The 21,243-nt window shown below is 62.0% G+C and overlaps 2 protein-coding genes across 2 annotated transcripts; both read left to right on the top strand.

Moving 5' to 3' along the window:
* The first annotated feature begins 2,027 nt into the window (after positions 1-2,027).
* C1QL1 (complement C1q like 1) lies at positions 2,028-7,443 on the top strand. The gene is made up of 2 exons (XM_030508613.1): positions 2,028-2,782; positions 6,658-7,443. Exons 1-2 carry the CDS (start codon positions 2,222-2,224, stop codon positions 6,835-6,837), a joined length of 741 nt encoding a protein of 246 aa, XP_030364473.1. The 5' UTR covers positions 2,028-2,221; the 3' UTR covers positions 6,838-7,443.
* A 905-nt stretch (positions 7,444-8,348) lies between these two features.
* Positions 8,349-20,073, top strand: KIF18B (kinesin family member 18B). The gene is made up of 16 exons (XM_030508610.1): positions 8,349-8,378; positions 8,754-9,146; positions 10,873-11,030; positions 11,225-11,329; positions 11,570-11,680; positions 13,099-13,296; positions 13,484-13,660; positions 14,051-14,125; positions 14,244-14,356; positions 14,659-14,779; positions 15,048-15,169; positions 15,879-16,093; positions 16,836-17,364; positions 18,343-18,420; positions 18,597-18,688; positions 19,028-20,073. Exons 2-16 carry the CDS (start codon positions 8,831-8,833, stop codon positions 19,132-19,134), a joined length of 2,517 nt encoding a protein of 838 aa, XP_030364470.1. The 5' UTR covers positions 8,349-8,378; positions 8,754-8,830; the 3' UTR covers positions 19,135-20,073.
* The last annotated feature ends 1,170 nt before the right edge of the window (positions 20,074-21,243 follow it).

The raw sequence follows: 21,243 nt of genomic DNA, 5'->3' as shown, positions 1-21,243 counted from the left end.
TGAGCCATCAGTGCTGTCACGGTGGTGGGTGCAGTGTCCCTGTCCCCCCCGGCGGGGAAACTGAGGCAGGGCCCAGCACTGACCCCCACGAAAGCCCCTTCCCTGACCCAAATCCTCCTTAATGAGCTCCCCAGCGAGCGATGGGGGGATACAGCCCCCCCCCCAGGCTGAACCTGCACCCCTGGAGCATCAATTGCCTCTGTGTGTGTGTGTGTCCCCACCGGCAACGTCCCCTCGGTGTCACCCACCCCGCTCCCCGCGTGACGCCGCAGAGCAAACAGCCGCGGGCTCGGCCGCGCATCGATTTTGCCGGAGCTGCTGTTTGCTTAACCTTTGCAGAGGAGCGGCGGCGGCTGGCGTCGAGCAGAGCCACCGCCGCAGCCGCTGCCGCAGCCACCGCGGCCACCACTGTCACCTCCCGGCTTTGTCCTTTCTCCTCAAACATGGTCCTTCGGAGGTTTGTGATGGGTTTTCCGTCCCCAGGCGGATGGAGTCGGCTTGGGGGGGGCTGCACTGCGCCACCTCCTCATGCAGGGGTTGGGAATAGGGGCAGGGAGCACCTTGGGGTATCCAGCCAGGGCTGGCTGGGGGGTTGGCCCCATCCCAGCTCTGCAACCAGGCTATAGGGACATGGCCTGTGGATGTGGTGGGCTGAGGTGGTGCCCCTGCCATGGGGACACGGTGGCCCAGTGTGGTGAGGTGGCCTGGGGTAGTGGCCGTGCAATGGGGACACTATGGCCTGTGGCAATGAGGTGACTTGGGCTGGTGTCCCCACTGCAAGGACCCAGTGGCCAGGACCAGGGATGTCCCCTGAATCCTCCAGTGCCCCAATGCAAACTGGGGTGTTCCTGTGACCCCCATGTCCCCACCGTGGCCACCCCATCCCCACGCAGAGCCCCTGCCCACCGGGGCCAGCGCGGCACCACGTGGCGGTGACTCAGGGCCGGTGGCCTCGGCTGGGCGTGATTTTGGGTGCTTGTTAAAACAGAAAGATAAGGGGGGAGTGGGGGGGCAGGATGGAGGAAAGAACCAGGGAAGGAGCCAGTGACATGGTGGTGACAGGTTGAGGGGGGACGTGGGGCTGGCAGCACCCCCCCCAAAACACTCTACACCCTCCCCAGCCTCGTTAAGCCCCAGGAATAAATCACCTCCTTAAAGCTGACTAATTGATTTTTGCTCACCAAAGTAAAGCCTCTGCGGGAGCTGGGGGGGGGGACGCGGGGACGATCGATGGGCTGCCAAGTGTCCTCTTGGTCGCCTCCTGTTTTGGGTTGGGGGACTGTCCCCCCTGTGTCCTCTGGGGCTTGGGGGCACTGGAAGGGGACGCACCCCCAGGGTGGGTTTCTTGGGGGGACGATGACCCCACGGACCCCATCGGTGTCACCATTGTTGATGCCACCTCGGCGCTGTCACCTGTGGCGGGTGGCACTGGGAGCAGCGCCGGGGCCGCGCTACACTCTCTATGTGTGTGTCCCCCGCACTGTCCCCAACTGCGTGTGTCCCCCCCGGCCCCGCGTCCTTCGCTCACCCCCGGCGCTGGCGGCTGCTGTCACTTGCCATCGCGTCCCGCTGTCCCCGCCGAGGCTGATGGAGATGGCGGGCGATGGAGCGGGCGCAGCCGCATGTCCCCATGCCACGAGCCCCCCCGGTGCTCAGCGCCCCCCGGGGACAGCTCCGTCATGCGGCCGTCACCTCCCCGTGGTGGCACCCGCGGGTGCCCCGTTGTCACCGTGGCCTTTGCCATCCCGCGGCACCACGGATGGATGCGTGGCCACTCGAGTGTCGCTGTCACAGGGAGGGGAAACTGAGGCAGGGCGGTGGGGGGGGCGGGTCTGGGGACCGTCCCCAGTGGGTTTGCCCCCCGTGGGGACACCGGTGGCGGGTCCCGGGGGGTGTCCCCGTCGCCACCGGGTCCTGGGGACGGGGATGGCGCCCCGGGGGGGGTCCCGTGGGGAACCGGAGGGTCACGGTCGGAGGGGGGGGCGTGGCAGAAGGGGGCGTGCCGGGAGGGGGCGTGGTCTGTGCGGGCGCGGGGCGCACCGGAGCCAGCGGAGCGCAGCGGAGCGGAGCCGCCGCCACCGAACCCTCCCCCGCCGCCGCCGCCGCCGCCCTGCTCCCCCCCACCGGCACCATTCCCACCCCCGGGCGACAGCGCGCCCCGGCCGGGCGGCGGCTCAGCCTGGGCCGGAAAACTTTGCTGGCGGCCGCGGCGGGGGTGGTGATGGTGCTGGTGCTGGTGGTGCTCATCCCGGTGCTGGTGAGCTCCGCCGGGACCGACGGCCGCTATGAGATGCTGGGGACCTGCCGCATGGTCTGCGAGCCCTACGGCCCAGCCGCCCCCCCGCAACCGGCTGAACGAGGCCCCCTCCCGCCGCCTTCCACCCTGGTGCAAGGTCCTCAAGGCAAACCGGGGCGACCGGGGAAACCGGGACCACCGGGACCGCCGGGAGAACCAGGACCACCGGGACCGGCGGGGGCACGGGGTGAAGCGGGACGACCGGGCCCGCCGGGATTACCGGGACCGGGGGCTACGGGCGCGGTGAGCGCAGCCACCTACAGCACGGTGCCGCGAGTCGCCTTCTACGCTGGCCTCAAGAACCCCCACGAGGGCTACGAGGTGCTCAAGTTCGACGACGTGGTCACCAACCTGGGCAACAGCTACGACGCCGCCTCGGGCAAGTTCACCTGCGCCATCCCCGGCACCTACTTCTTCACCTACCACGTCCTCATGCGCGGCGGCGACGGCACCAGCATGTGGGCCGACCTCTGCAAGAACGGCCAGGTAAGGGCTGAGCATCCCGGCTACCGGCCCCACTGCGGGGACGGGACCTGCTGCTGCCCCCCAAGCACCGCAGAAGGGCTCTGGGTGCCTCCTAAAGGTGCCACATCTCTTCTCGCAGTGGCAATGATGGGCTCTGGGTGCTTCCCTGGCGTGCTCCGTGCTTTCCCCAAGCCGAGGGATGTATCCCGAGGATGCCACATCCTTCTGCCGGTAGCAATGGTGGAGTCTGGGTGCACCCCTGGGGTGCCCTGTCCTTCTCCTGGCCCCAGAGATGCACCGCTGGGATGCTCCATCCTTCTCCTAGAGGTGATAATGGGCTCTGGGTGCACCTCCCGGGTGCCCCATCATTTTCCGATTCCCAGAGATGTACCCCCAGGATGCTCTGTCCCTCTCCTGGTGGCAGTGATGAGCTCTGGGTGCTTCCCCAGGGTGCCACATCCTTCTCCTGGCCATCGAGATGCACCCCTGGGGTGCCCTGTCCTTCTCCTAGTGACATGATGGGCTCTGGGTGCATCCCCGGGCTGCCACATCCTTCTCCCAGCCCTGGGCAAGCTCCCCCAGGATGCTCCATCCTTCTCCCAGTAGCGATGATGGGCTCTGGGTGCATCCCCAGGGTGCCCCATCCCTGGAGATGCTCCCCTGGGTGCCCCATATCCGTGCTGCCCTGATGTGTCCCCAAGGGTCCCCTCAGTCCTTTCCTTGGCCGTGCCTCTGGGGTGCCTTGGGGTGTCCCCGCAGTGTTCTGCCCTCCCTGGCCATGCCATTGTCCCCTCTGCGACTCCCCGGGGGGGGACAGGGCTCCTCCAGAGGGGACAGTGTCTGTGGTGGCCTGGAGGGGGGCATCGCCTGCCCTGCTTTTGGGGTGCTGCATCCCCAGCCCGGAGCCAGCTCTGCTGCTGCTGCTGTGTCAGGAGAGATGTCCCCATCACTGGCCGGGCTGTGTGGGGATATTATGGGGGGGACACCATGGGGAGGACCCCCCGAGGCTGGCTCCATTGTTGCCCCCCCCGTCCCCCGCTCCAGCATCCCCCCAGCCCAATCCATCCGGAAAACCTCCCGATGCCCAGCCGCAGCCTCTCCATCCCCGCGGCGCTCGGGTGATGCCCAAACCGCTGCCCCTTCCCCACCCCGTGTCCCCCCCAGCCACAAGCCGGGGCACAAGACACGGCCCCGACCCCCGAAATGTCACCCGACCCCCGTCCCCTTGGGTGTCCCCGGCAGGATTCATCCCACTCCGCTCCCGCTTCCCATCGTTTCCTCCCGGCACCAGCCCCGCGGTGCATCCCCGTCCTGAGGAGGCACAACACAGAATTAACCCAACACTGAGTTATCAACCCAAACAGCAGCCGGGGGGGGCGATGGGGGGGAAGCGGGAGCCCAGCACGGCCCCCCCAGAACGGGAGCGGGAGCGGGAGCCCCGCGGCGTTTCGCTACATCCAAACAGTTGATATTTCCTTCCATTTGGATCATTTCTCTTGTCTCCCCCCACTCCAGCCCCAAATTTCGGGGGATTCCCAGCGACACTCGGGTCTTTTCCCCAAGCTCCGGACTGAGCATCCCCCCAGAACTCCCTTTTTCCTCCTCTGGAATAGTGTTGGGGACCTCCCCAACCCTTCCCAACCTCCTCTCCCCCCCTCGCAGCACTCCAGCCCGTGTGGGGTCGATGGCAGCGGATGGATCGGGAGCCCCCGGCCGGGGGATGCAGCTCAATTAACGGCTTGTTAATTACTGAGGAGCTGTCACGGCTCCGGCCGTGCTGAAGCAGCCGCTCGGGGGCCGGGGAGCGCTTCGGCGCGCTCGCACCCACCGGGGGCTTGAGAAAGGTACCCTCAAAATGCCCCAAATCATTAAAGCCTGCGTTCACTGGGGGGTTGTTGCTAAAGCCCCCCGTCCCTGGCGAGGCTGGGAGGTCCCAGGGGGCTTCCCAGTGGATAAGGGTCAATCCCGGTATTCTCCCAGGGAATTAGAGCTTGGGGGGCCCCGCCTGCACCCTCACTCTCCTCTGGGTGCTGCCGGGTCTGGGCACAGCCCATCACCCCTGTGTCGGGGCTGGAGCTAATGAGACCCGGGGGAGCCCGTGCCCGGGGAGCTGCTCCTGGTGCTTCATTAGCGGTAATGACTCTTGTTTGCCTTCGCCCGTGGATGAAGCCGGAGGGGCAGCGGGACGGGAGGTGCTGGGTTGGAACCGGGTGGTTTTGGGGTCTCCATGGGTGGGAGCCTGGGGACAGTCCCCAGGGGACCCTGTCTGTGGGGCGCTGCCGGGGATCCTGGCAGTGGGGCACTGCCCTGACCAAAGGGGCTGAGGGGGAGCACCCACCACCACGACTGGGGGTCCTGGGGGGGCCCGTTGACACACATTGGGCGTCCTGATCCGCGGTGGCCGCGGTGTCCTCCCAGCACCGAGTGTCACAGCGAGTGGCTCAGCTTAGACACAGGAGCTCCCTGTCCCCCAATAGCCCAGGGCCCTTGGGTGCAGCAGTGACATTGGGCACCATCCCACAGTGTCCCCAGGGCTGGGTGACACCCCCCAGCGGTGTCACTGGGGTCCCCAGCTCTGGCTGTGGCACGGGGAAACTGAAGCACGGAGCAGGGCGAGGGGCATGAGGCCATCGGGGGGGGCCGTGGTGGCAGCCCCCGACCCCTCTGCCACCGCGGTGCCGGCAGCGGCTCGGCCCGGCCCCGGCGCTGCCGTTTCTCTTCCCTGGTGAGCACCGGGGGCTGGTGGGCACATGGTGACAATGGGTGGCAGCGGGTGGCTCTGGCTGCGGCGGGGGGCATGATGGCACCAAGGCTCTTCCCGGTTTTCCTTCCCCTTGTGCTTCTTCCCCTGCTCCTCTTCCTCACACAACCCCCGGCGAGGCAGCATTCCCTGGAGACTGGGGCGCTGTGACCCACTGTGAGCCTCAGGGACAGGGTCCTTTGTGGTGGCGGGGTAGGCTCAGAGTGACGGTGTTGGCACGAGGGATATGGCTGCATGAGAGCAAGCCCTATGGGACCACTGCTGGGCCATCAGTAGGTTCCAGAGTTAACAGTGTTTGACCACACCATTGCAGGCTTCCTGTGAGCGTGGAGTTGTATTCCCAGGGAGGAGCGCACCCCTGGGACACCATCCTAGAGGCAAATGACAGGGACCCATGGGGACATCCCTCCTTCCCACACCGCATCTGGGACCCCGCAGCCCCTCATCGGTGCCTCCCTGCCCAGTGTGAGCCAATTAAAAGCCCATTCTCGTTGGTTGTAATTAGGAGCATCAGTTCTGCATTTCACTTGGGGTTTTACCTGCCAGCTTGTCACTGTCACCCAGCGCCACGCCATGTCCCTGCAAGGCGCCGGCATAGATTTGATTACCCAAATGATGCTGCAGCAGCAGCAGGCTCCAGCCACGGAGCTTCTCTTCCAGGCACCTACAGCACCCCCGGCTCTGCCGGCACCTCCTGGCTTTGTCCTTGTCTGGAGCTGTGTCTGAGCCATCCAGACCTGGAGTCAGAGTTCCCTGTCAGAGCTGTGGTGCCACATCTTGTTCTGGAGATGGGGTTCTGTGTGGGAGCTGGGGTCCTGTGTCTGCACCCGGCGCCACGGTCCCATGTCTGAGCCGTGGTCCTGCATCTGAATCCAGAGCCATGGTCCTATGTCTGTGCCATTGCCCCCCATCCAAACCCAGACCTGCCAGCTCAAGGTGAGGCTCTGGGTGATGCTCGGAGAAGCCACCTCCATCCAGGACCTGTTCACCCACGGGTGGGCACCCAGGGCTCCCTACACCACCACGGAGCTGGCGGGCAGGCTCCCTGGCTGTGGGTGAGCTGGGACCTGGGGATCCCATGGGATCCAAGGCTGAGCCGTGCCCTGAGCCGGGTAACGCGGTGTCCCCTGCGCAGGTCCGGGCCAGCGCCATCGCCCAGGATGCTGACCAGAACTACGACTACGCCAGCAACAGCGTCATCCTGCACCTGGACGCGGGCGACGAGGTCTTCATCAAGCTGGACGGGGGCAAAGCCCACGGTGGCAACAACAACAAGTACAGCACCTTCTCCGGCTTCATCATCTACTCGGACTGAGCCTGGAGCCATGGCATCGCCCCCCGGCATTCCCCAGTGACTGTCCTGGCCCACGGCATCCTTTTGCTGTGGTTTGGCCCCACAGAATCCCCCCCTCCCACGGTGTCCCCCCATGGTAACCTCCGTTGACCACCCAGCCCCACAGCATCCCCCTGCTACTGTCCAGCCCCACGGCTTCTCCCCACTGCTCTCCAGCCCTATAGCCTCTCCTTACTACTGACCAGCCCCACAGCTTCCCTCTGCCATGGTCCAGCCCCACAGTGGTCCAAGCCATCTGTGGTGCCCCACAACCCCTCTTGCCCATTAGCTCACCCCACGGCTGCTAATTCAGGGCTGGGGGGCCACAGGGGTTTGGGGGCCAGCAAGAAGCAGGGGATCCCCCTGTGCTGCCCCACTGCACACCCATTCCCTGGCTGCGTGCCCCACTTAGCCCCATGCTGCCTCCCCACACCCGGGGCGATGCCGGGGGGGGTCCTGCTGGTGTGTATGTATGTACAGGACATGCAGATGTCTACGAAGGTGCCCCCCTGTCCCCAGCCCTGTGCACTGGGGGGGCTGCACTGGGGTGGGGGGGACACTCCATGGTAAAGCAGAGCTGTGACCTCACCCCGTCTGCTGTCTGTGTGGGGCAGAGCCAATGTCCCCCGCTCCGGTGGGACCATGTCTTCATGCCACCCCTTCCACAACCAACCCCACTCGGCTTCCCAAGCTGGAGGTCTGGGCACGGACTCGCTTGTCCCCAAGCACCGGTGTCCCCTGTGCCACCTCCATGGGGACACTGCGGGTGCCACCATGCCCCTGTCCCCAGAGCCCCATGGTGGGGTGTCCCCTCGGGGCCATGGCGTCCCCATGAGAGGAGGGGGGACGCGGTCAGGCTCCGCGGAGCCATGGGGACCCTCGGGCGCACTCGCCCGTCACCGCAGCCTCGGCGCGGGCAGGACGTGGCCCAATTTGAGGTGACAGAGGGTGCCCGGGGCCAGCGGCCACCTCCTGTGGGGGGTTAGAGGACAGACCCATTGGGGACGTGCAGGTGGCCGCAGGCACTGGGCACGGGGGTGGGTGTCAGCCCCCCCGGCCGCAGCAGTGCTCGTTCCTCAGCACTAATTAACCGGGAGGCTCGTTAGTGCCAGGGCTGTCAGCTGAGGAGAAGGACGCCATTAAGGCCAGGGGTGGCTGCAGCCACCACACCAGCTGGCACTGGGGGCAGACCCCGAGCCCCTCAGCCCGCTCCGGGCCCTCGTCCGGTCTCTGCCCGCTGGCACCGCCGGTTCTCCCGCCTCAGGGGCGCGTCCCGGCTCGGCGGCCCCGGCACGGATGGGGATGGAGCAAAGAAAGGGGGGGGGGGCGCCAAGATGGCGGGCAGCCAGGGCACGGCGGGACTACAACTCCCATGGGGCACCTTGAGCAGCGCTCGGCGCTGGGAGCCAATGGGGAGGGGAGGCGTGGGCAAGGGGGCCAATCAGAAGGGAGGGCGGGTCTCCCGGGGCCGTTTGAATACGGAGCGGCGGAAGCGGCGCTGAGCGGCAGTGGCGGCGGTGGCGGTGCGGGGGGATCGGGGGCTTTTGGGGAGGCGAAGGGGGTCTGGAGGGCGATGTGGGGTGTCTATAGGGGCTGGGGGGTGCATAGGGTTGGGGGGTGATGTGGGGTGTCTATAGGGGCTGGGGGGTGATGTGGGTCTCGGGGGGAGGCGGTGTGAGGGGTCTCGGGGCGTTAGGAAGGGCTGTGGGGCAGGGGCTGTGGGGCTCTAGGGGCTTAAAGGGGGCAATGGGTCGGTCCCGGGGCGGAGGGGATGTGGGGCCGTTGGTGATGCAGTGGGGGGGGTTATACCGGTGGCTCTGGGGTTAGGGCAGGGGTGGGTGTGCAATGCCCTGCGCAGCTTCAAGCCCCCCCTTTTACCCCCGCTTGCCGCCCCTCAGAGTGTTCGCGGTCGTTGAGACGTTGCAGCTCAGAGCCGAGTCCTGCAGGCAGCCCCGCGCCTGTCCCCGCTGCCACCATGGTGCTGTGCCCCCCGCCCGAGGAGGGCACCGTGGCTGTCGTGGTGCGTGTGCGGCCCCTGGCCCCCTGCGAGTGCGAGCGGGCCGTGCACCCGGTCCTGCACGTCGTTGGCCAGCACGTCATTGTCCTCAACCCTGAGGAGCCCGGTGGCCCCCCCGGCAGCCTGCTGCCCCTTCGGGGGCCCAAGCAGCAGGGCAAGGAGCTGAAGTTTGTCTTTGACCGGGTTTTTGGGGAGGAGGCCACGCAGGAGGAGGTGTTCCAGCACACCACCTCCGAGGTGTTGGACAGCGTCCTCAATGGCTACAACTGCTCCGGTAAGACCTGGCAAATGTCTTTGATCCTGCGGGAGCTCCTGCTCCAACTGCTTGGTAGAGCTGTGGGTTTGTTTTGGAAGCCCCCAGGCAGTTGGGGGGACACACACACAAAACAGCAGTGCAAAAGCCTGTAGCCTTAAACTTGGTGACACCAAGCTGGGGTGATGGCAAGTGTGATCAGGGTAGGGATGATGCTGACATGGAAATGCCTAATCTCAGCAGGCAAATGAGGGGAAGCAAAACATGAAGTGTTCCTGTAGAATCCCAGCCTGGTTTGGGTTGAAGGGACCTTAAAGATCACCCAGTTCATGCTTTGCCATGGGCAGGGACACCTTCCACTAGAGCAGGTTGCTCCAAGCCCCTGTGTCCAACCTGGCCTTGAACACTGCCAGGGATGGGGCAGCCACATCTTCTCTGGGCACCCTGTGCCAGCGCCTCACATGAAACATTTCTTCTTTATAAGCCCTATTTATATAAATTGAAAGACCACAGTAAGGTCTCCCCTTCAGGAGCCTTCTCTTCTCCAGCTGAACCAGCCCAGCTCTCTCAGCCTGCCTCAGAGCAGAGCTGCTCCGGCCCTCGGACCATTCCAGTGTCCCTCCTCTGGACTCACTCCAATAGGTCCATGTCTCTCTCGTGCTGAGGACCCACAGTGCTCCGTGGTGGAGAGGGGTTGTGGAGCAAGTGGGGAGAGACCTGCTTGGGCTGGGAAAGGCGCACAGGAACGATGTGTAGATCAACACAGACGAGTGGGAAGCCTTGTGCTTGGGATGGGATAACCCAGGAGCCGGGTACAGGCTGGGATCTGTGTGGCTGGGAGGGATCTGTGGGTTCTGGTGGGCACTGACCTGAATGGGAGCCAGCAGAGCACTGTGGCAGCAGGGAAGGCAGGTTGGCTCTGGGGATGCTGAGTTTCGGAGCGGGCTCTGGGGTGAAGCAGCCCCCCTTTGGGGGTTGCTGTGCCCCTCACGAGCATGCCGCAGGCTGGCAGCTCCAGGAAGCTGGGTCTGAAAGCTCCTCTCGTGACGCCGCAGCCCCTGCGCCGTTCGCAGGCTGGCAGCAGACGGTGCCTTAACGAGCACATCACTTGTGCGAGGCAGGCTCCGAGCGGGAGCCACCGCGCTCCTGCCTCATCATGTGCCGGGCCCTGGCGCTGCAGGATGCTATTCCTGGCTCCCCATGTGCTCGGCGAGGCGCTGAAGGCTGCCTCTGTCACCATGCCCACCTGGCAGGCACGTCTCGTGTCTCTATCTGCATAAAAGAACTCCAGGATCCTCGAATGAGAGAGTCGCGAGGCACCGAGCGCTGCTAACGGGGAGAAGGGCTGACGCTCCGCACATGAGTGTGTTCTGCTCTGATGGTGATGTTTTAAAGAGGATGTTGAAAGACTGGGGTGGAAAAATGAGATGAGTTATGAGGGCTGGATGAAGAAACACCTTCTGGTGAGAGATGGGGGAATGGAGCTGCTTGGTTTGTTAAAGGGAAGAGTTCACAGGTGATTTGAGCATCTAAGCAGTGATGGTTTGGGGACTTGTTCTGCCTCTGCTAAGTCAGAGAGGCTGAAATGAGGAAATAACCTGCACCGAAGGCTCGTGCGGGTAGTGCGGAGGGTAATGAGCTTTGCAGGGGTTGCTGCAGGAAGGTCTCCACATCTCCTCGCCAGCAAGGAGCGGGCGTTCTGCCGCTCTCATTAATTCTTTCAACCATCCACCCCTTCTCCTCTCAGTGTTTGCCTATGGAGCGACCGGAGCAGGGAAAACCTACACCATGCTGGGCTCGGAGCACAGCCCCGGCATCATGTACTTCACCATGGTGGAGCTGTACAAGAGGATCGAGGCCAGAAAGGAAGAGAAGAGCTGCGAGGTCCTAATCTCCTACCAGGAGGTACATTGTGGCTGCTGCCACCAGGTCGCTGTCCCTAAGATTTGGGGTTGATCCAGACCCTGTAGTGCCACACTCGGGGTACCCGGTGTCCCCAGGGCAGCCCTAGAGCCCAACTGGAAGCAGGCTCACCCTCCCAGTTCGATGAACTGATGCTGCTGGTTTCTCCCAGCCTTACATGGAATTCCCTGCTTCAGGTGTACAACGAGCAGATTTATGACCTGCTGGAGCCCAAGGGACCTCTAGCTATCCGGGAGGATCCCGAGAGAGGAGTTGTTGTTCAGGGCCTCTCCTTCCATCAGGTAGGTATTAAAATGGGCAGTGCTGCACCTACCCCAGTTCTGAAAGCAGATGTGTGACCTGGAGATAGGGGGTGTATGAAGATAGGGGGGTGCCATCTGCACAGCTCCTGGCTGGCAGCAAAGTGAGCTGAAACAGAGCTGCAGATGCCATCAGCCTCATGGTAGGTGCTCTGTGTTGGGTTGTCTCTGTGCCTGCAGATGGGGCACACTGGTATCATCCCTCTCCCTCTTCTCTCCCAGCCTGCATCAGCAGAGCAGCTCCTGGAGATGTTGGCCAACGGCAACAAAAACCGGACGCAGCATCCCACCGATGCCAACGCTGCCTCCTCCCGCTCTCATGCCATCTTCCAGGTGAGGGCTGGTGGGGGCAGGGTCGCTGGGGATTTGTGCTTAAAAAGAGACCAGGAAGCAAGGCCACGCCAGCACTGGGGTTCCTGCCACTGCTCTTGGTGTGCCATGGGGAAAAGCAGAGTGGTTGTAGCCCCGAAAAGAGAGTTATGGGGCTGAACTAGCAACACTGCAGCAGGACAGCACATACTGGTCATGCTGGTGGCCACATCTCCCAGCCAGCTCCGTGCTCTCAGCTTGGTGTTCTGTCTCCTGGGGCTGAAACTTCACTCTGCTTTTGGCTCTTGTTGACTTAACATGTGGGAGCTGTACCTAAAACCTGACCCAGAGCAAAGGGGGCTGATACTGCTGGTTCATGCTTGTGCCTTGAGCAGGCTTTCTCCTCCATCGTGTCCTCCTTGGCACTGAGCTGGGAATTACGCTTCTCCAGGGGCTCTGTAATATGCTCCCCAGTTTCTTGGTGCTCTCCTATGCGAACCTGCCAGTTGATTTCAATTCCAGCCAGGCCCTCTCCTGAATTAGCAGGGCGGTCACGGCTGCGTGGGGAGACGGAGGGCTCTGCCTGCAGTTTCAGTCTGAACCTGGTGCCTCGGCTGTGGCTGCTTGCAGAGGGAAGTCCAGGTGGCTGGGTGCTTTTCCAGCCAGCATCCCAGCTGGGTTTGTCGGTGGGTGCTGGATTCCTGCCTGCTGTGAATCCATTAGCTGTGCTGGAAATCTGCCCATCCCGCTGCCAGCTTTGCCTCCTGGCAGGCAAGCCACAGGCTGGTGAGGATGCAGGACCTGTTGCTGGGCTCCTGCACTTCCATGGCACCTCCAGTCCATGCAGGAGTTGCTCCTGGGGGGCTGAATGTGTTTTAGGGCTGTGGGGGAAGCATTTGCTTCTCGTGGGAGACCTTTGGGGATGCAGAAGGGGAAGTTACAGAGTGATGCTGCCAGGTGAGTCTCGGTGGCTGTGTCCCTCCTTGCCCACACCAGCTGGGATCTGGGCTCAGCACTGAAAGCCCCGGCTGATGCCTCCTTGGGGGCACAGAGAGCCGCTGTCTTGGGGGCCTTGTAGCCCCCATATGGGTTCTTAAGTTTGACCAAATCCACTGGGGCTGGGGCTCTGGGTTGGTGTTTTGCCCTTTGGGGACCCAACCAGCTCTACCCTGCTTGTTCACCCAGCATAGGAGGTGCTGATTGTTTTCCATAGCTCTGTCACTTCCTGCAGGACCCCTTCCATGGTTTTGCTGCTCATGCCATCACCCAGTTTTTGGCTTGTCTTCTTTATGTGCCAGGCTCCTGTCTGCCTCACAGCCCACATGATCCACTTGGCCATCCTGTTCTAAACACCAACCCCTTGCCCTGCTGCTGAGCTGCCTCCAACCAGCACCCCCATGTGCCTTGTTGAGCTGCAGCCTCACCCACCTCTGTCCTCCCAGATCTACGTGAAGCAGCAGGACCGCGTTGGCAGCCTCACTCGGGATCTGAAGGTGGCCAAGATGAGCCTGATTGACCTGGCAGGCTCAGAGCGAGCGTCGGTGGCCAACACCAGGGGAGAGCGGCTCCGGGAGGGTGCCAACATCAACCGCTCGCTGCTGGCCCTCATCAACGTCATCAATGCCTTGGCTGATGCAAAGGTAACGCTGTTCCTTGCGTGGCCCTGCTGGGCTCTGGCTCTCTGGGCTGGCTGAATGGGAGTGGTGTCCTCAAGTTTCAGTCCTGCTGGTGCTGTGGGGTGAGTGTGGCCATCCCTTTGTGACTCAGGGTTAGGAGCTCGGTGCCCAAGGGCCAAAAGCTCAGCAGGTCCTTGATCTCTTGGGACAGAGCAAGAAAAGCCACATCCCGTACCGGGACAGCAAGCTGACACGCCTGCTGAAGGACTCCATTGGTGGCAACTGTCGCACTGTCATGGTGGCAGCGGTGAGTCCCTCCATGCTGGCCTACGAGGACACCTACAACACGCTCAAGTATGCCAGCAGGGCCAAGGAGATCAAGCTGTCGGTGAGGAGCTCATGTCATGGTGATGTGCTCTGTGTTTGGGAGCTGCTGGTGGATGGGAAGGAGCTTGCTGCACGGTGGGGGAGATTAGTGGGAGCATCCCTTATCTAGCTTGAGTTTTCCAGCCCTGGGGGTGCTGCTCTGGGCAGAAAGCAGCTGATGGAGCTGCAGATAGTGTGTGCTTGGTCTCCTGCTAAAGCTCAGTCCAGAGCATAAAAAGGCTGTGGCAATAGGTCCCTGGGTGCAGATCATGTCTGCTGCAGCCACCCCGGTGTTCCATGGGGACCTTGGGGCCTGGAGGAGGCTGAGGAGCTGCCCTGCTCCAGTGTCAGGAGAGGGTATGTGCTGCCCCACAGTGCTTCTGTAACCTCTGCCTCATCCCTGTCTCTGCAGCTGAAGAGCAACACGCGCAGCTCTGACTGCCATATCTGTGAATACGTCGAGATCTGCGAGCAGCTGAAAGGGGAGGTGAGATGCTGGTGGGGAAGGCAGGGCTCTGTCTTTAGCTATGGTTTGTTTGGGATGCAAACCTCTGAGCTCCAGGGGGGGTAAAACCATCTGAGCAACAGATGATCCTTCCTTGCAGGTGGCGGATCTGCGGGCAAAGCTTCGTGCTTATGAGGATGCTGGCCAAGAGGCAGAGAACCAGGCGCCAGCACCACAGGCTCTCTCCAGCTTGAGCCCAGTGCAGTTACCCAGGTGAGGCTGGGGGGAAAAGAAGGGACAGAGCTTTTGTGTGTGCCCTCCTGGTGTCCCCTGTGCCAAGGAGCTTGCAGGGTTCCAGTGCTGGTCACAGCCCAGGTGCATGTCAGACAGCAGATGAGCTGCTGGTGTGCACCATCATCTCGGCTGTGGTTGGCTTTGGTGCTGAACCTGATGGAGCACAGCACGCAAGCACCGAGAGAAGCTGGGTTGCAAAGGCCACATCTTCTGTTTGATCCATGCCAAAACTTCTCATGCAAAACGGTGCTTCATCAGAGGATCTTCTGTGGCTTCTGTAGGTTGGAGGAAGCTGTCCCAAAGACAGGCTTGGCCCTTGATGATCAGAGGGTGAATGCTGGAGGGGAGCAGGAGCTGGAAGCTGGTTTGCCTGTTCAGATGCAGCTGGAATTGGAGGATGAGGTGAGAGGAGGGATGGGCAGCACGGAAGGGCTTGGCATGACGAGCAGGGCCCAGAAGAGGCTGGGGGGCTCATGGGGTACACTGGGCCTGCTGGGAGAGGGCAGGAGCTCAGTGGGTCCATGTGTCCTGGCTCAGCATGTGCTGGGCTGTGGTTTGCTAGCGAAACCCCTTAACTTCCCAGGTAACAAGCACTTTGGGGACCAAACTCAGCTCAAATATGGGCTAACCCTGGGCTAGATAGGTAAGGAATTTTGGCTGATTGCTCCAGGCTCCAGAGGAAATGCCTCCCAGCAGCCCTAGAGCATCCCATCGGGCAGATCTGCAGCTGGAACCGGAGCAACCAAGGCTTGGAAGAAACAGCCTTCTGCAGGGGCTGTCACGCACAGAGAAGTGAGTGTCCTCCTGCCCTCCCCATGTCCTCCTGGTTGCCTGTGGAAGGTGGGTTGTCCACCCTCCTGTTGCATGGAGCCATCCTGGGGATGGTCTAGATGAACAGAGGCCTGCATCTCTGCTTCCAGATGACTGCCTGCCCGGTAAAACAGGGGATTTGGCTCCTGGGATCTAATCCCATGGAATAGTCTCTCCTGGAAATGCCAGCTAGGAAGGTTTCCAGGCGGAGCAACTCTTTGAGCCTAAAGTGTGTGGTGTTAGTTCTGAAACTACCTCTGAAGACATTCCTCCTGCCTCGGCTCCCCCAGGTCCTGCCCTGGCAGGGCTCCCACAGCACCATCTGCTGATGTGTCTGCCCCAAGCATCTTGGCACAATGAACCTCCTTAGAAAGGTCTCCTGGGGGAAGCTGGCCCTGACATGGACCTGGGTCTGTCTCTAGCCAAGCTAACGAGTGTCTGAAGCCCTGCACAAGTCTGTAGGTGCTGTTTGCTCCATTGTAACCCACAGGTGAACACACAACTCGGAGTTGGTATCCTCTAATAAGAGATTTACAGCTTGGGCAGCTCACAGCTTCAGATTTGCTTCTCTTCCCCCAAACCTCTGCTAATGGGCTCTGCCCCACCTGAGGTGGTGTCTCAGAGGTGCTGCGGGTGCTGCTGAGCCTCTGTTACTGGTGACACTGGCTCAAGGTCACCTCTCTGTCCCCAGGCCTGCAGCTGCTATCCTGAGCGCCATCCAGAAGCTGTATTCCATCCTGAAGGCTGCCAACCTCCTTACTCCTGGCGTGGTCTCTGTGCTTGAGGAGCTGGAGCACCTGGTCCCTCGGGACGCTGGTGTAAGCCCTGAGCAAGCTGTGTCTCTGAGCAGACCCACGGAGGTCAGCGGGGCCACCCCAGCCAAGAGGATGAAGTGGAGCTGTGATGGTGAGGGTTTGGATTTGGGACAGTTGGTGCTGGCCCCTCTCCTTTGTCTCTGTGCACTGGAGGAGCTGGTGGAGGGAGGCTGCTCACAGCCATGGGCACAGGACAGGGCAGGGAGGCAAGTTTCTCCTGATGTGCCACCCAGTTGTGCCAACAGCAGCTCCAGCCTTGCTTTGTAGGGTGATTCAGGGTATCTAGCACCTGCAGCAGGAGCCATGGGCAGCCCTTGTCTCAGGGAGCTCAGCCTCTGTGTGTGCAAGTCAGCCTGAACAGGAGGGATGTTTCTGCTCCAGGAGATGCAAGCAGCAGTTCTGATCCTAATTTTTCCTCATCTCGTTTACTCCTCCATGGTGTGTTTGCCCAAGTCACCCTGGCTGTAGCCTCAGCCTCTCTCTGACCAGGGCTGAGCTCTTCCTCCTCCTCCTCAGTGCTAGCACATGAACCCAGTAGCAAAGCTGTGGGCTCTGCAGACCCCATTTTCCTGGGAGAGCCCAGGCATTGCCACAGGCAGTTGCTCTAGGACCAGTCTGGTGCCTTTAGGCTGATGGGGGCAGGATTACTCGTGCTGGCTCTTTTCCTCTGGGTTTAATGTGATTTGATGGAAACACCCGCTGGGAAATGACTGCTGTGGGGCTTGTTGGGCAGATGCCCACTGAGCTGGGATGGAGGAGAGGGGGCTGCCCTGAGCTCTGGGGGTTCCTGGTTGCTGCAGACAGAGGTGACTGTTTCTTTCCTGCTCCTTTAGCCGAGGCATCTGTCACCATGCCCATTGCCCCTGTGACGAGTGCCACCCTGCAATGCCTGCAGCAGCCTGCTCCATTCTTCAGCCATGGGCCCATGGCTTCCAGCCCGAATAAGAGGAGAAAGTCTCAGCTGGACAGTGCTTCCCCATCGGGACGTCCCTGCAGCGTCAAAAGGCAGATGAAACGCCAGCAGGGATGTGGGAAAGCAGCAGAGATTCCCAGGACACAGAGCCCGGGCACCCCCTGGCTCGAAGCAGAAGCTCAGACACCCCCTGGCTCCCCGGTGCCACCGTGTTACACCCGCAAAACCTGCCCAGCAGCAGTCACCAAAAGCCGTGTGCCCCTGGCCACGTCTGCTGCCCAGAACCGCTGCTCCCTGCCTGCCCACGACCTCAATGTGACTTTTGAGGTCTGTGAGGAGAGCAGAGCTCCCAGCACCATCGAGCCGGTTTCCATCAGCCTGTCTGAATTCCCCGTCTGGGAGAACAGCCAGTGCCTCCGGAAAAAGCAGGATGGCCCCTTCATGCCCAAGTAAGTGCTGCCCTGGATGGGTTACGTGTGTGTTTGGGGATCTCCCCTCTGTGGCCCTGCTGTTTGGGGGAATCCTTTGTGGATCACTGCAGCTCTGCCAAGAGGGGACACTAGGAGAAGGCACTCAGCCAGGTTCATGTGTGAATCAATGGCAAAGATAGAAAAAGAACATCTCCTTCCCCTTTTCTCTTTGGACATGGAGGAGCACCCTCCAGATGGCTTCTGGAGCCCCAAGTGCTGGTTGGGAAGCAGGTCCCTGGGAGGTTGGGGTTGCAGTGTTGGGGTTTTCATTGTGTGTTTTACTGCTGGTGCTTCAAAGGGGCCCTGGCTTATACAGACCTGTGTGAATTTGTGTGACCATCCAAAACCAGAGATCAGGACACCCTTGATACTGCAGGACACCCTTAGGTCTCCCTGTCTCCTCCTATAAGGAAATGGTTCCTATAAAGGGTAACTGAGGAAACTGAGGTACAGGGGAATGGCCCAACCACCTTTGGGAGCAGCAGTACCTGGGTGGCTGCCACCTCCTGCATGGATCTTCATCAGGAACCATAGTGATAGGACAAGGAGTGATGGGTTTAAACTGAAGCAGGGGAAGTTCAGGGTAGATCTAAGGCAGAAGCTCTTCCCTGTAAGGGTGCTGAGGCGCTGGCACAGGGTGCCCAGAGAAGCTGTGGCTGCCCCATCCCTGGCAGTGTTCAAGGCCAGGTTGGACACAGGGGCTTGGAGCAACCTGCTCTAGTGGAAGGTGTCCCTGCCCGTGGCAGGGGTTGGAACTGGAGGAGCTTTAAGGTCTCTTCAACCCAAACCAGTCCGTGATCTCCTGTTTGAACCACTTTCCCTTACGAAACCAGGCAGGTTTCCTGTGACTTCTGTTCCCTGAAGGTGGATGGCACTGGCCCGGCTGCCCCTCAGCCTTCTGAGGGCGGGTGGTCAGGACCCATCCCCTGGCACTAACCCTCTTTTCCTTGGCTACAGAGCTCCCATCCCGATGTTGGCCATGAAGAATTCCTCCCTCCCCAAAGCATCTGTGCTGAAGCGGAGGCGAGTGGAGAGGTGAGACAGCCACCAGCACCCTGTGCCCCACTGTGCCCCACACAGGCAGCTCCTGCTTGTGCTCCCCTCTGGGGCTGGAGCCCCCACCCCTGCGTGTGCCTGTGCCACCTCCCCTGTGACAGCTGGGGATAACGGGGGGGCTCTGCCCTGAGCTTTGGGGGTTTTCTCTTTCACAGCATCGCTTTCTCCTGCCTGGGTGAGCTCCAGAGCTGCACTGCTCAACATCAGAGCAGCAGCAAGAGATGGATGCAGCCCTCCCGCATCCCAGGTGAGCTCTGTGCCCCTCCAGCCCCAGCCAGGCGCCCAGGGAGCCCCTTTCCCTGCAGCATGATGGGCTGTGGGAGTGACAGCAAGCTGCTGCTGGGCCAGCCCCGTTCTAGTCTGGGGGGACACATACCTGGGAATGGGATGTTTGGTGCTGCTGGAAGATGCTGTTTGGGGTTTGCTGCTTCCTGGCTCTAGCCACGGCCTTGGGAAGGCTGGTGGGTGCTTGGAGAGGGGTAGGAAGGAGGAGGGAGCTGGTGGCAGTGCTTGGGTCTCCATCAGGAGGGGCTCTGTGTTTGCTGCTCTTACCCAGGAGCTGTTTCTCTCCTCTTGTCCTCCTCAGAGCGTCGCTGCGGGGCTGGCACCCGGAAAGGCAGCAAGAAGACCCCCAAAGAGCTCGCCCCTGTCCTCCCTGCTCCCACCCCCCAGCCAATGAAGCTCTTATGCTGATGGCTCCAAGATCCTTCCCAATGTCCCAAACCCAGGTACCAAACTTCTTCCTTCCTCTGCATCCTTCCTGCAACCCCACAACGCTCCCCTTAAGCCTTTCTTCTTCTCATAAAGTCACCCCCACGTCCCTGCTCTGTCCCCTGTTCCATGTCCCCCCTCCTCAGCCCAGCCCTAGGTGTTTTTTGCAGCAGATGGTTCATTGTTGTTCCCTCTCAGCCCCTCTCCTATCCCTGCCCCGGTGTCGAGTGCCAACAGATGGGTGATGCTAAGAACTAACATGTGCTTTTAATAAATTGCTTCGTTTTAAAGCAGAGGGGTGAGGAGAGACAGTGGCTGGTTCTTCTTGGGTCCCCTCTGTGGGGGAGCAGGGCTTGGGGCCTGGGAAAGGCTCTTACTCCTGGGGGTGAGCTCCATCATCCTGGGCTTCCTGCGGGTGCCTTCTGCCCCCTTTTCTGTGCTGGGGTGGTCCAGGCTGCTCGTGCCGTGCCCTGGAGAGCAGGCCCAGCTCCTGCTGCTTTGTATGTTTCTGCGCTGTTCCCCCCTGTGCTAAACCCCTGCTGCTGCCACCCCTGTCTCTGTGTCCCCCCACTCCAGCTGCCTGCAGCCCCCCCATCCTGGGGCAGGGAGCTCTGAGCATCCCTACCCTGGGACCACACTTGTCCCTCACCACCCCCTGACCCCCTTTCCTGCCTTGCCAGGGCCCAGCTGGGCACTGCCACATCCTGCTGCCTGCACCAGCTCCTCCGAGCCACCCTCAAAGGTGACCAGGGGTGGTGGGAGCAGGATGGATGGTGGCCATGGCTCCGGGTGTGCTGCAGTCCTGTGGGGAACCGGGCTCACCGGCTCCTCCTGCCCTACTTTCCTGCCTGGCAGCGGCACATTCGCCTTTGTCTTCTCAGAGCCTGGAAGCTTCTAATTAAAACTTCCAGCCTGCTCCTGCTTCGTTTGTCTCATTAAGAGGGGGCCGAGGAGGGGGGACAGAGCCCGGCTCTGCCTCCTGCAGCCACCACGGGTGACAGTTTTCCGTGCTTTGATCCCGGCTGTGGAGGAGCTGGGAGCAAATCAAGCTCCAGCGAGCAGCGAGGGGGCTCATGCAGGTCCCCATTGGGTGCACCCATGGCTGTTGCTACAACCGTCCCTGTCTGGGTGCTGCCGGTGTCCCGGTGCTGGGGGCTGTGGTCCAGCAGGGCCTGGCTCCTGTCCCTGTGCTGCAGCAGTCAGGGAGCCTTTCCCAGCCATCAGCTGCCACCTAGCTGCCAGCCTGTCCCCATCCCTGGCCACAGCACCCCTACCAGCGCCCCTCCTGCCCCCCAGCTTCATCCCAGCTGCCTCTTGGGGCCCACACTGATGCTACCATGTGTCCCTTACAACCCTGTGTCCCTAAACCCCCCTTTATCCATGCCCGGGCTGCCCCCAAGGCCTGGCCATGCCCCATTGCTGGAGGGGACAGGGTTGGCAGTGGCCCCATCACCGCCACTGCCCCTGGATCTGTTCCCGTGTTTCCCGGCAGCGCCGTGCCCGGCACAAAGGCTCCCTACGGCTGTGCCCGGCATTGCTGGCTCCAGCCCTGCGCACAAAGCCCCTTTCAACCACCCAGGGAAAGCCCCTGGCACGCAGCCCCTGCCCAGGGAGGGGCTGTCCACCCCTGAGGGTCAATGGGGGGCAAAAGCACTCCCAAACTCAGTGCATGAGTGACCGGGGTATGGCCACGCACACGGAGCTGGGGCTAGGGCAGGATTGGGCTCCCTGGGAGCCGGGAAGGGACCCAGGGTCCTCAGCCCTAGCCGGGCTCTGCTTTCCAGAGCCACCGGCATGGAAGGGCCTGTGGAGCTTCCAGCTGCTTCATGAGCAGCCTCCTGTGAGGGGTGCTGGGGCCACTGTGGTGGCTGGTGCTGAGCTGCTTGTGCTGGGGCTTGTCTGGGGGCTGTGACACGGGGAGCATGGCCATGGGTGCATGTGTACGTGTGTGCATGCGTGTGCACAGCAGGATGGGTGCGGATGTGCCTGTGGTGTACGTGGAAGTGTGTGCAGCTCTATGCGTGTGCACACGTGCTCAGGGAGAGCAGCACGTGTGTATCTGCCCGTTGTACACACGTGCAAGGGCAGGCA

This window comes from Strigops habroptila, chromosome 19, assembly GCF_004027225.2.
Source record: "Strigops habroptila isolate Jane chromosome 19, bStrHab1.2.pri, whole genome shotgun sequence".
NCBI lineage: Eukaryota > Metazoa > Chordata > Aves > Psittaciformes > Psittacidae > Strigops > Strigops habroptila.
Note: the sequence above shows the minus strand (reverse complement) of the source record. Positions and strands in the feature narration are given on the sequence as shown.

Excerpts from the sequence above, each read along its gene's own strand:
- C1QL1 (XM_030508613.1), top strand. The coding sequence starts at position 2,222 with ATGGTGCTGGTGCTGGTGGTGCTCATCCCGGTGCTGGTGAGCTCCGCC. Across the intron at positions 2,783-6,657 it reads ACCTCTGCAAGAACGGCCAG|GTCCGGGCCAGCGCCATCGC; the intron begins GTAAGGGCTGAG and ends TCCCCTGCGCAG.
- KIF18B (XM_030508610.1), top strand. The coding sequence starts at position 8,831 with ATGGTGCTGTGCCCCCCGCCCGAGGAGGGCACCGTGGCTGTCGTGGTG. Across the intron at positions 13,661-14,050 it reads CCAAGGAGATCAAGCTGTCG|CTGAAGAGCAACACGCGCAG; the intron begins GTGAGGAGCTCA and ends CTGTCTCTGCAG. Across the intron at positions 14,780-15,047 it reads AGCTGGAATTGGAGGATGAG|GCTCCAGAGGAAATGCCTCC; the intron begins GTGAGAGGAGGG and ends TGATTGCTCCAG.